Genomic DNA, 12500 nt, shown 5'->3' with positions numbered 1-12500 from the left:
AGAAGATTGTGGACTACAGGAAAAAGAGGACCGAGCACGTCCCCATTCTCATCGGCGGGGCTGTAGTGGAGCAGGTTGACAGCTTCAAGTTCCTTGGTGTCCACATCACCAACAAACTAACATGGTCCAAGCATACCAAGACAGTCACGAAGAGGGCACGACTACACCTATTCCCCATCAGGAGACATAAAAGTTTTGGAATGGGTCCTCAAAAGGTTTTACAGCTGCACCATCGAGAGCATCCTGACTGGTTGCATCACTGCCTGGTATGGCAACTGCTCGGAAGGCACTACAGAGGGTAGTGTGTACGGCCCAGTACATCACTGGGGCCAAGCTGCCTGCCATCCAGGACCTCTATACCTGGCGGTGTCAGAGGAAGGCCCTATAGAGGGTGGTACGTACGGCCCAGTACATCACTAGGGCTAAGCTGCCTGCCATCCAGGACCTCTATACCTGGCGGTGTCAGAGGAAGGCCCTATAGAGGGTGGTACGCACGGCCCAGTACATCACTGGGGCTAAGCTTCCTGCCATCCAGGACCTCTATACCAGGCGGTGTCAGAGGAAGGCCCTATAGAGGGTGGTACGTACGGCCCAGTACATCACTGGGGCTAAGCTGCCTGCCATCCAGGACCTCTATACCAGGCGGTGTCAGAGGAAGGCCCTATAGAGGGTGGTACGTACGGCCCAGTACATCACTGGGGCTAAGCTGCCTGCCATCCAGGACCTCTATACCTGGCGGTGTCAGAGGAAGGAACTAAAAATTGTCAAAGACTCCAGCCACCCTAGTGATAGACTGTTCTCTCTGTTACCGCACGGCAAGCGGTACAAGAGTGCCAAGTCTAGGTACAAAAGGCTTCTCAACAGCTTCTACCCCCAAGCCATAAGCCTCCTGAACAGGTAACCAAATGGCTACCCAGACTATTTGCATCGCCCCCTCCCCCACACCGCTGCTACTCTCTGTTGTTATCATCTATGCATAGTCACTTTAATAACTCTACCTATATTTTCACATTACCTCAACCAACCAGTGTCCCCGCCCGCACGCACACATTGACTCTGTACTGGTACCCCCCCTGTATATAGCCTCCACATTGACTCTGTACTGGTACCCCCCCCTGTATATAGTCTCCACATTGACTCTGTACTGGTACCCCCCCTGTATATAGTCTCCACATTGACTCTGTACCGGTACCCCCTGTATATAGCCTCCACATTGACTCTGTACTGGTATCCCCTGTATATAGCCTCCACATTGACTCTGTACTGGTATCCCCTGTATATAGCCTCCACATTGACTCTGTACTGGTACCCCCTGTATATAGCCTCCACATTGACTCTGTACTGGTATCCCCTGTATATAGCCTCCACATTGACTCTGTACCGGTACCCCCTGTATATAGCCTCCACATTGACTCTGTACTGGTACCCCCTGTATATAGTCTCCACATTGACTCTGTACTGGTACCCCCCTGTATATAACCTCCACACTGACTCTGTACCGGTACTCCCTGTATATAGTCTCCACATTGACTCTGTACCGGTACCCCCTGTATATAGTCTCCACATTGACTCTGTACTGGTACCCCCCTGTATATAACCTCAACATTGACTCTGTACCGGTACCCCCCTGTATATAGTCTCCACATTGACTCTGTACTGGTACCCCCCTGTATATAACCTCCACATTGACTCTGTACCAGTACCCCCCCTGTATATAGCCTCCACATTGACTCTGTACTGGTACCCCCCTGTATATAGTCTCCACATTGACTCTGTACTGGTACCCCCCTGTATATAGCCTCCACATTGACTCTGTACCGGTACCCCCCTGTATATAGCCTCCACATTGACTCTGTACCGGTACCCCCTGTATATAGCCTCCACATTGACTCTGTACTGGTACCCCCCTGTATATAGCCTCCACATTGACTCTGTACCGGTACCCCCCTGTATATAGCCTCCACATTGACTCTGTACTGGTACCCCCTGTATATAGCCTCCACATTGACTCTGTACTGGTACCCCCTGTATATAGCCTCCACATTGACTCTGTACTGGTACCCCCTGTATATAGTCTCCACATTGACTCTGTACTGGTACCCCCCTGTATATAGCCTCCACATTGACTCTGTACCGGTACCCCCTGTATATAGCCTCCACATTGACTCTGTACTGGTACCCCCCTGTATATAGCCTCCACATTGACTCTGTACTGGTACCCCCTGTATATAGTCTCCACATTGACTCTGTACTGGTACCCCCCTGTATATAACCTCCACACTGACTCTGTACCGGTACTCCCTGTATATAGTCTCCACATTGACTCTGTACCGGTACCCCCTTGTATATAGTCTCCACATTGACTCTGTACTGGTACCCCCCTGTATATAACCTCAACATTGACTCTGTACCGGTACCCCCTGTATATAGTCTCCACATTGACTCTGTACTGGTACCCCCCTGTATATAACCTCCACATTGACTCTGTACCAGTACCCCCCCCTGTATATAGCCTCCACATTGACTCTGTACTGGTACCCCCTGTATATAGTCTCCACATTGACTCTGTACTGGTACCCCCCTGTATATAGCCTCCACATTGACTCTGTACCGGTACCCCCCTGTATATAGCCTCCACATTGACTCTGTACCGGTACCCCCTGTATATAGCCTCCACATTGACTCTGTACTGGTACCCCCTGTATATAGCCTCCACATTGACTCTGTACCGGTACCCCCTGTATATAGCCTCCACATTGACTCTGTACTGGTACCCCCTGTATATAGCCTCCACATTGACTCTGTACTGGTACCCCCTGTATATAGTCTCCACATTGACTCTGTACTGGTACCCCCCCTGTATATAGCCTCCACATTGACTCTGTACCGGTACCCCCTGTATATAGCCTCCACATTGACTCTGTACTGGTACCCCCTGTATATAGCCTCCACATTGACTCTGTACTGGTACCCCCTGTATATAGTCTCCACATTGACTCTGTACTGGTACCCCCCTGTATATAACCTCCACACTGACTCTGTACCGGTACTCCCTGTATATAGTCTCCACATTGACTCTGTACCGGTACCCCCTGTATATAGTCTCCACATTGACTCTGTACTGGTACCCCCTGTATATAGTCTCCACATTGACTCTGTACTGGTACCCCCTGTATATAGCCTCCACATTGACTCTGTACTGGTACCCCCTGTATATAGCCTCCACATTGACTCTGTACTGGTACCCCCTGTATATAGCCTCCACATTGACTCTGTACTGGTACCCCCTGTATATAGCCTCCACATTGACTCTGTACTGGTACCCCCTGTATATAGTCTCCACATTGACTCTGTACTGGTACCCCCCTGTATATAGTCTCCACATTGACTCTGTACTGGTACCCCCTGTATATAGCCTCCACATTGACTCTGTACTGGTACCCCCCTGTATATAGTCTCCACATTGACTCTGTACCAGTACCCCCCCTGTATATAGCCTCCACATTGACTCTGTACCGGTACCCCCTGTATATAGCCTCCACATTGACTCTGTACTGGTACCCCCTGTATATAGCCTCCACATTGACTCTGTACCGGTACCCCCCTGTATATAGCCTCCACATTGACTCTGTACTGGTACCCCCTGTATATAGCCTCCACATTGACTCTGTACTGGTACCCCCTGTATATAGTCTCCACATTGACTCTGTACTGGTACCCCCCTGTATATAGCCTCCACATTGACTCTGTACCGGTACCCCCTGTATATAGCCTCCACATTGACTCTGTACTGGTACCCCCCTGTATATAGCCTCCACATTGACTCTGTACTGGTACCCCCCTGTATATAGCCTCCACATTGACTCTGTACTGGTACCCCCTGTATATAGCCTCCACATTGACTCTGTACCGGTACCCCCTGTATATAGTCTCCACATTGACTCTGTACTGGTACCCCCTGTATATAGTCTCCACATTGACTCTGTACTGGTACCCCCTGTATATAGCCTCCACATTGACTCTGTACTGGTACCCCCTGTATATAGCCTCCACATTGACTCTGTACTGGTACCCCCTGTATATAGCCTCCACATTGACTCTGTACTGGTACCCCCTGTATATAGTCTCCACATTGACTCTGTACTGGTACCCCCCTGTATATAGTCTCCACATGACTCTGTACTGGTACCCCTGTATATAGCCTCCACATTGACTCTGTACTGGTACCCCCCTGTATATAGTTTCCACATTGACTCTGTACCAGTACCCCCCCTGTATATAGCCTCCACATTGACTCTGTACTGGTACCCCCTGTATATAGCCTCCACATTGACTCTGTACTGGTACCCCCTGTATATAGCCTCCACATTGACTCTGTACTGGTACCCCCTGTATATAGCCTCCACATTGACTCTGTACTGGTACCCCCTGTATATAGCATCCACATTGACTCTGTACTGGTACCCCCTGTATATAGCCTCCACATTGACTCTGTACTGGTACCCCCTTGTATATAGCCTCCACATTGACTCTGTACTGGTACCCCCTGTATATAGCCTCCACATTGACTCTGTACTGGTACCCCCTGTATATAGTCTCCACATTGACTCTGTACTGGTACCCCCCTGTATATAGTCTCCACATTGACTCTGTACTGGTACCCCCTGTATATAGCCTCCACATTGACTCTGTACCGGTACCCCCTGTATATAGCCTCCACATTGACTCTGTACCGGAACACCCTGTATATAGCCTCCACATTGACTCTGTACCGGTACCCCCTGTATATAGCCTCCACATTGACTCTGTACCGGAACACCCTGTATATAGCCTCCACATTGACTCTGTACTGGTACCCCCTGTATATAGTCTCCACATTGACTCTGTACTGGTACCCCCCTGTATATAGTCTCCACATTGACTCTGTACTGGTACCCCCTGTATATAGCCTCCACATTGACTCTGTACCGGTACCCCCTGTATATAGCCTCCACATTGACTCTGTACCGGAACACCCTGTATATAGCCTCCACATTGACTCTGTACCGGTACCCCCTGTATATAGCCTCCACATTGACTCTGTACCGGAACACCCTGTATATAGTCTCCACATTGACTCTGTACTGGTACCCCCCCTGTATATAGTCTAATCATCATCCTCTTTTTAAATAAAGGTGTGTGAATACTGGTAATCCTCTTTAAATAAAGGTGTGTGAATAATGTGTGTGTGTGTGAATACTGGTAATCCTCTTTTCAAATAAAGGTGTGTGAATAGTGTGTGTTCTCACCCTGATCTCGACTACAGTGTTTCTCAGGATGTTCTCCAGCCTCTGTTGGTGGTTCCTGACGGACGATGTCACAGATGATGTCACTGCCTTAGGCTGCTTTTCCTTCTCGTCCTCCTGCTTCTGAAACACACACACACACACACACACACACACACACACACACACACACACACACTTTAAAGACATGATTAGAATACACATTACATCACAAATCCATTCTACACACTATGATCCTGTCTATAATCGAACACTGGTACCCTACACACTATGATCCATTCTACACGTGCGTGTGTGTCTGACCGCGTGTGGGTGTCTGACCGTGTGTGGGTGTCTGACCGTGTGTGGGTGTCTGACCGTGTGTGGGTGTCTGACCGTGTGTGGGTGTCTGACTGTGTGTGGGTGTCTGACCGTGTGTGTCTGACGTGTGTGTGTGTGTGTCTGACCGTGTGAGTGTGTCTGACCGTGTGTGGGTTGCGTAGCAGCATCAGTGACTCTGCTCTCCTCATCCTCTCCTGGTCCATCTCTCTGCTGATCGTCTGTTTGGTCTGGTAGGTCAGCTGTCTGTGGGGGGGCAAGCCTGGGAAACAGACCACCTGCTCCACACGCCTACACACACACACACACACACACATTCAGACACACACACGGTCAGACACACACACACACCACACACACGGTCAGACACACACACACGGTCAGACACACACACACAGTTGTGTTTTGTGTGTGTGTGTGTGTGTATTTGTGTTTTAGGTGTGTGTGTGTGTGTATTTGTGTTTTAGAGGTGTGTGTGTGTGTGTTCTAGGTGTGTGTGTGTATGTGCGTGCGTGTGTGTGTTCTAGGTGTGTGTGTGTTCTAGGTGTGTGTGTGTGTGTGTTCGTGTGTGTGTGTGTGTGTTCGAGGTGTGTGTGTGTTCTAGGTGTGTGTGTGTTCTAGGTGTGTGTGTGTGTGTGTGTGACTCACGGCTCCAGAACATAGACATATTGTCCATCAGGCGTTCTGTCCTGTCTGTAGGACAGGTTGTAGGAGATCATGGTGTGAATCAGATCAACCAGCTGCTGTTTCTCTCTGTCGCTGAACAGTTGGGGGTTCACCTGGACACACAGAAACACACACCTGTTATTCAACACCTGACCCCCCCTGAACAGACCATAAACAAGACTGATGCTGGCACGGAGACCTCTCAACCAGCTGTATAAGACCATAAACAAGACTGATGCTGGCACTAAGACCTCTCAACCAGCTGTATAAGACCATAAACAAGACTGATGCTGGCACTGAGACCTCTCAACCAGCTGTATAAGACCATAAACAAGACTGATGCTGGCACTGAGACCTCTCTCAACCAGCTGTATAAGGCCATAAACAAGACTGATGCTGGCACTGAGACCTCTCAACCAGCTGTATAAGACCATAAACAAACAAGACACTGCTCATCAAGAAGCGGTGCTCCTAGTGGCCGGGGACTGTAATGCAACTTAAATCTGTTTTACCTCATTTCTACCAGCATGTCACATGTGCTACCAGACACGGGAAAACAACTCCACACAGAGATGCATACAAAGCTCTCCCCCGCCCTCCATTTGGCAAAACATTCCATAATTCTATCCTCCTGATTCCTGCTTACAAGCCAAAACTAAAGCAGGAAGTACCAGTGAATGGTTCAATACGGAAGTGGTCAGATAACGCAGATGCTAAACTACAGGACTGTTAGCACAGACTGGAATATATTCCTGGATTCATCCAATGGCACTGGGGAGTATCCCACATCAGTCACCAGCTTGATCAATAAGTGCATCGATGACGTTGTCCCCACAGTGACCGTACGTACATTTCCCAACCAGAAGCTATGGATTACGGGTAACATCCACACCGAGCTAAAGGCTAGAGCTGCGGAGAGGGACACTAATCCGGACACTAATACGAAATCCTGCGATGAATCAAACAGGCAAAGTGTCAATACCAGATTAAGATTAAATCCTACACCGATTCTGATGCTCGTCGGATGTGGAAGGGCAAACTATTACGGACTACAAAGGGAGACCGAGCCGCGAGCTGCCCAGTGACGAAAGACCTGATGACTTAAATGCCTTTTATGCTCGCTTCGAGGCAAGCAACACTGAAGCATGCACGACAGCACCAGCTGTTCTGGATGACTGTGTGATAAAGCTCTCGGTAGCCTACGTGAACAAGACCTCTAAACAGGTCAACATTCAGATGGATTACCAGGACGAGTACTCAGAGCCTGGACCAACTGGCAAGTGCCTTCACTGACATTCTCAACCTCTTCCTGGCTGAGTGTGTAATAGCTACTTGTTTCAAGCAGACCACCATAGTCCCTGTGCCAAAGAAAGCAAAGGTAATCTGGCTAATTGATTACCGCCCCGTGGCACTCACGTCTGTAGCCATGAAGAACTCTGAAATGCTGGTCATGGCTCACAACACCATCCTCCCGGGAACCCTACACCCACTCCAATTCGCATACCGCCCCAACAGATCCACAGATGATCCAATCTCTATTGCACTCCACACTGCCCTTTCCTACCTGGACAAAAGGAACACCTATGTGAGAATGGTATTCATTGACTACAGCTCAGCATTCAACACCATAGTGCCCTCAAAGCTCATCACTAAGCTAAGGAACCTGGGACTAAACACCTCCCTCTGCAACTGGATCCTGAACTTCCTGACGGGCCGCCCCCAGGTGGTGAGGGTAGGTAACAACACATCCGCCACGCTGATCCTCAACACAGGGCCCCTCAGGGGTGTGTGCTCAGTCCCCTCCTGTACTCCCTGTTCACTCATGACTGCACGGCCAGGCAAGACTCCAACACCATCATTAAGTTTGCAGATGACAACAGTGCTAGGCCTGATTACCGACAACGATGAGACAGCCTATAGGGAAGAGGTTAGAGACCTGGCCATGTGGTGCCAGGACAACAACAACAGGTCATAGTTTAGGACAGATAATATCCTGTGAGTGTACCTACAGGTCATAGTTTAGGACAGATTATATCCAGTGTGTGTACCTACAGGTCATAGTTTAGGACAGATAATATCCAGTGAGTGTACCTACAGGTCATAGTTTAGGACAGATTATATCCAGTGTGTGTACCTACAGGTCATAGTTTAGGACAGATAATATCCAGTGAGTGTACCTACAGGTCATAGTTTAGGACAGATAATATCCAGTGAGTGTACCTACAGGTCGTAGTTTAGGACAGATACTATCCAGTGAGTGTACCTACAGGTCATAGTTTAGGACAGATAATATCCAGTGAGTGTACCTACAGGTCATAGTTTAGGACAGATAATATCCAGTGAGTGTACCTACAGGTCATAGTTTAGGACAGATAATATCCTGTGAGTGTACCTACAGGTCATAGTTTAGGACAGATAATATCCAGTGAGTGTACCTACAGGTCATAGTTTAGGACAGATAATATCCTGTGAGTGTACCTACAGGTCATAGTTTAGGACAGATAATATCCAGTGAGTGTACCTACAGGTCATAGTTTAGGACAGATAATATCCAGTGAGTGTACCTACAGGTCATAGTTTAGGACAGATAATATCCAGTGAGTGTACCTACAGGTCATAGTTTAGGACAGATAATATCCAGTGAGTGTACCTACAGGTCATAGTTTAGGACAGATAATATCCAGTGAGTGTACCTACAGGTCGTAGTTTAGGACAGATTATATCCAGTGAGTGTACCTACAGGTCGTAGTTTAGGACAGATAATATCCAGTGAGTGTACCTACAGGTCATAGTTTAGGACAGATAATATCCAGTGAGTGTACCTACAGGTTGTAGTTTAGGACAGATAATATCCAGTGAGTGTACCTACAGGTCGTAGTTTAGGACAGATAATATCCAGTGAGTGTACCTACAGGTCATAGTTTAGGACAGATAATATCCAGTGAGTGTACCTACAGGTCGTAGTTTAGGACAGATAATATCCAGTGAGTGTACCTACAGGTCGTAGTTTAGGACAGATAATATCCAGTGAGTGTACCTACAGGTCATAGTCTAGGACAGATAATATCCAGTGAGTGTACCTACAGGTCGTAGTTTAGGACAGATAATATCCTGTGAGTGTACCTACAGGTCGTAGTTTAGGACAGATAATATCCAGTGAGTGTACCTACAGGTCATAGTTTAGGACAGATAATATCCAGTGAGTGTACCTACAGGTCGTTGTTTAGGACAGATAATATCCTGTGAGTGTACCTACAGGTCGTAGTTTAGGACAGATAATATCCAGTGAGTGTACCTACAGGTCATAGTTTAGGACAGATAATATCCAGTGAGTGTACCTACAGGTCATAGTTTAGGACAGATAATATCCAGTGAGTGTACCTACAGGTCATAGTTTAGGACAGATAATATCCAGTGAGTGTACCTACAGGTCATAGTTTAGGACAGATAATATCCAGTGTGTGTACCTACAGGTCGTAGTTTAGGACAGATAATATCCAGTGAGTGTACCTACAGGTCGTAGTTTAGGACAGATAATATCCAGTGAGTGTACCTACAGGTCGTAGTTTAGGACAGATAATATCCAGTGAGTGTACCTACAGGTCGTAGTTTAGGACAGATAATATCCAGTGAGTGTACCTACAGGTCATAGTCTAGGACAGATAATATCCAGTGAGTGTACCTACAGGTTGTAGTTTAGGACAGATAATATCCAGTGAGTGTACCTACAGGTCGTAGTTTAGGACAGATAATATCCTGTGAGTGTACCTACAGGTCATAGTTTAGGACAGATAATATCCAGTGAGTGTACCTACAGGTCGTAGTTTAGGACAGATAATATCCAGTGTGTGTACCTACAGGTCATAGTTTAGGACAGATAATATCCAGTGAGTGTACCTACAGGTCATAGTTTAGGACAGATAATATCCTGTGAGTGTACCTACAGGTCATAGTTTAGGACAGATAATATCCAGTGAGTGTACCTACAGGTCGTAGTTTAGGACAGATAATATCCAGTGAGTGTACCTACAGGTCGTAGTTTAGGACAGATAATATCCAGTGAGTGTACCTACAGGTCATAGTTTAGGACAGATAATATCCAGTGAGTGTACCTACAGGTCATAGTTTAGGACAGATAATATCCAGTGAGTGTACCTACAGGTCATAGTTTAGGACAGATAATATCCAGTGAGTGTACCTACAGGTCATAGTTTAGGACAGATAATATCCAGTGAGTGTACCTACAGGTCATAGTTTAGGACAGATAATATCCAGTGAGTGTACCTACAGGTCGTAGTTTAGGACAGATAATATCCAGTGTGTGTACCTACAGGTCATAGTTTAGGACAGATAATATCCAGTGAGTGTACCTACAGGTCGTAGTTTAGGACAGATAATATCCAGTGAGTGTACCTACAGGTCATAGTTTAGGACAGATAATATCCTGTGAGTGTACCTACATGTCGTAGTTTAGGACAGATAATATCCAGTGAGTGTACCTACAGGTCATAGTTTAGGACAGATAATATCCAGTGAGTGTACCTACAGGTCATAGTTTAGGACAGATAATATCCAGTGAGTGTACCTACAGGTCGTAGTGTAGGACAGATAATATCCAGTGAGTGTACCTACAGGTCATAGTTTAGGACAGATAATATCCAGTGAGTGTACCTACAGGTCATAGTTTAGGACAGATAATATCAAGTGAGTGTACCTACAGGTTGTAGTTTAGGACAGATAATATCCAGTGAGTGTACCTACAGGTCATAGTTTAGGACAGATAATATCCAGTGAGTGTACCTACAGGTCATAGTTTAGGACAGATAATATCCAGTGAGTGTACCTACAGGTCATAGTTTAGGACAGATACTATCCAGTGAGTGTACCTACAGGTCATAGTTTAGGACAGATAATATCCAGTGAGTGTACCTACAGGTCATAGTTTAGGACAGATAATATCCAGTGAGTGTACCTACAGGTCATAGTTTAGGACAGATAATATCCAGTGAGTGTACCTACAGGTCATAGTTTAGGACAGATAATATCCAGTGAGTGTACCTACAGGTCATAGTTTAGGACAGATAATATCCAGTGAGTGTACCTACAGGTCATAGTTTAGGACAGATAATATCCAGTGAGTGTACCTACAGGTCATAGTTTAGGACAGATAATATCCAGTGAGTGTACCTACAGGTCGTAGTTTAGGACAGATAATATCCAGTGAGTGTACCTACAGGTCATAGTTTAGGACAGATAATATCCAGTGAGTGTACCTACAGGTCGTAGTTTAGGACAGATAATATCCAGTGAGTGTACCTACAGGTCATAGTTTAGGACAGATAATATCCAGTGAGTGTACCTACAGGTCGTAGTTTAGGACAGATAATATCCAGTGAGTGTACCTACAGGTCATAGTTTAGGACAGATAATATCCAGTGAGTGTACCTACAGGTCGTAGTTTAGGACAGATAATATCCAGTGAGTGTACCTACAGGTCGTAGTTTAGGACAGATAATATCCAGTGAGTGTACCTACAGGTCGTAGTTTAGGACAGATAATATCCAGTGAGTGTACCTAAAGGTCATAGTTTAGGACAGATAATATCCAGTGAGTGTACCTACAGGTCGTAGTTTAGGACAGATAATATCCAGTGAGTGTACCTACAGGTCGTAGTTTAGGACAGATAATATCCAGTGAGTGTACCTACAGGTCATAGTTTAGGACAGATAATATCCAGTGAGTGTACCTACAGGTCATAGTTTAGGACAGATAATATCCAGTGAGTGTACCTACAGGTCGTAGTTTAGGACAGATGATATCCAGCAGGAGAGACAGGATGTCCAGACTGAGACTAAGCTCACTGACTCTAGTCCTGATGCATGCTGGGACTTCAGACAACATGGCCGCCAGAGCGTTCCTGCTGGCTGAGGTCTTAGTTAGAGCCTGGAGAGACAGGGGGAAGAGAGGAGAGAAGGGGAAAAGAGGAGAGGAGAGAGGGGGAAGAGAGGAGAGAGGAGAGGAGAGGAGAGGAGGAGGAGAGGAGAGGAGAAGGAGAGGCCCGAGGAGAGGAGAGGAGAGGAAGAGGAGAGAGACGAGAGGGGGGAAGAGAGGAGAGAGGAGAGAGGGCGGAAGGAAGGAGGAGAGGGAGAGGGGAAGCGAAGAGAGGAGAGAGGGGGAAGAGAGGAGAGAGGAGAGAGGGGGAAGAGAGGAGAGAGGGAGGAAGAGAGGAGA

At 46.9% G+C, this 12500-nt stretch overlaps 1 protein-coding gene across 1 annotated transcript in view; it reads right to left on the bottom strand.

Moving 5' to 3' along the window:
• Positions 1-12500, bottom strand: part of chtf18 (CTF18, chromosome transmission fidelity factor 18 homolog (S. cerevisiae)) — a 61300-nt gene that overhangs the window by 11077 nt on the left and 37723 nt on the right. The window contains 4 exon segments of the mRNA XM_031811171.1: positions 5289-5408; positions 5750-5894; positions 6252-6382; positions 12063-12212. Of these exon segments, the coding sequence (XP_031667031.1) occupies positions 5289-5408; positions 5750-5894; positions 6252-6382; positions 12063-12212 (546 nt within the window).

This window comes from Oncorhynchus kisutch, unplaced genomic scaffold, assembly GCF_002021735.2.
Source record: "Oncorhynchus kisutch isolate 150728-3 unplaced genomic scaffold, Okis_V2 Okis01b-Okis20b_hom, whole genome shotgun sequence".
Classification (NCBI taxonomy): Eukaryota; Metazoa; Chordata; class Actinopteri; order Salmoniformes; family Salmonidae; genus Oncorhynchus; species Oncorhynchus kisutch.
The sequence above is the reverse complement of the archived record's forward strand: the minus strand, read 5'-3'. Positions and strand labels throughout refer to the sequence as shown.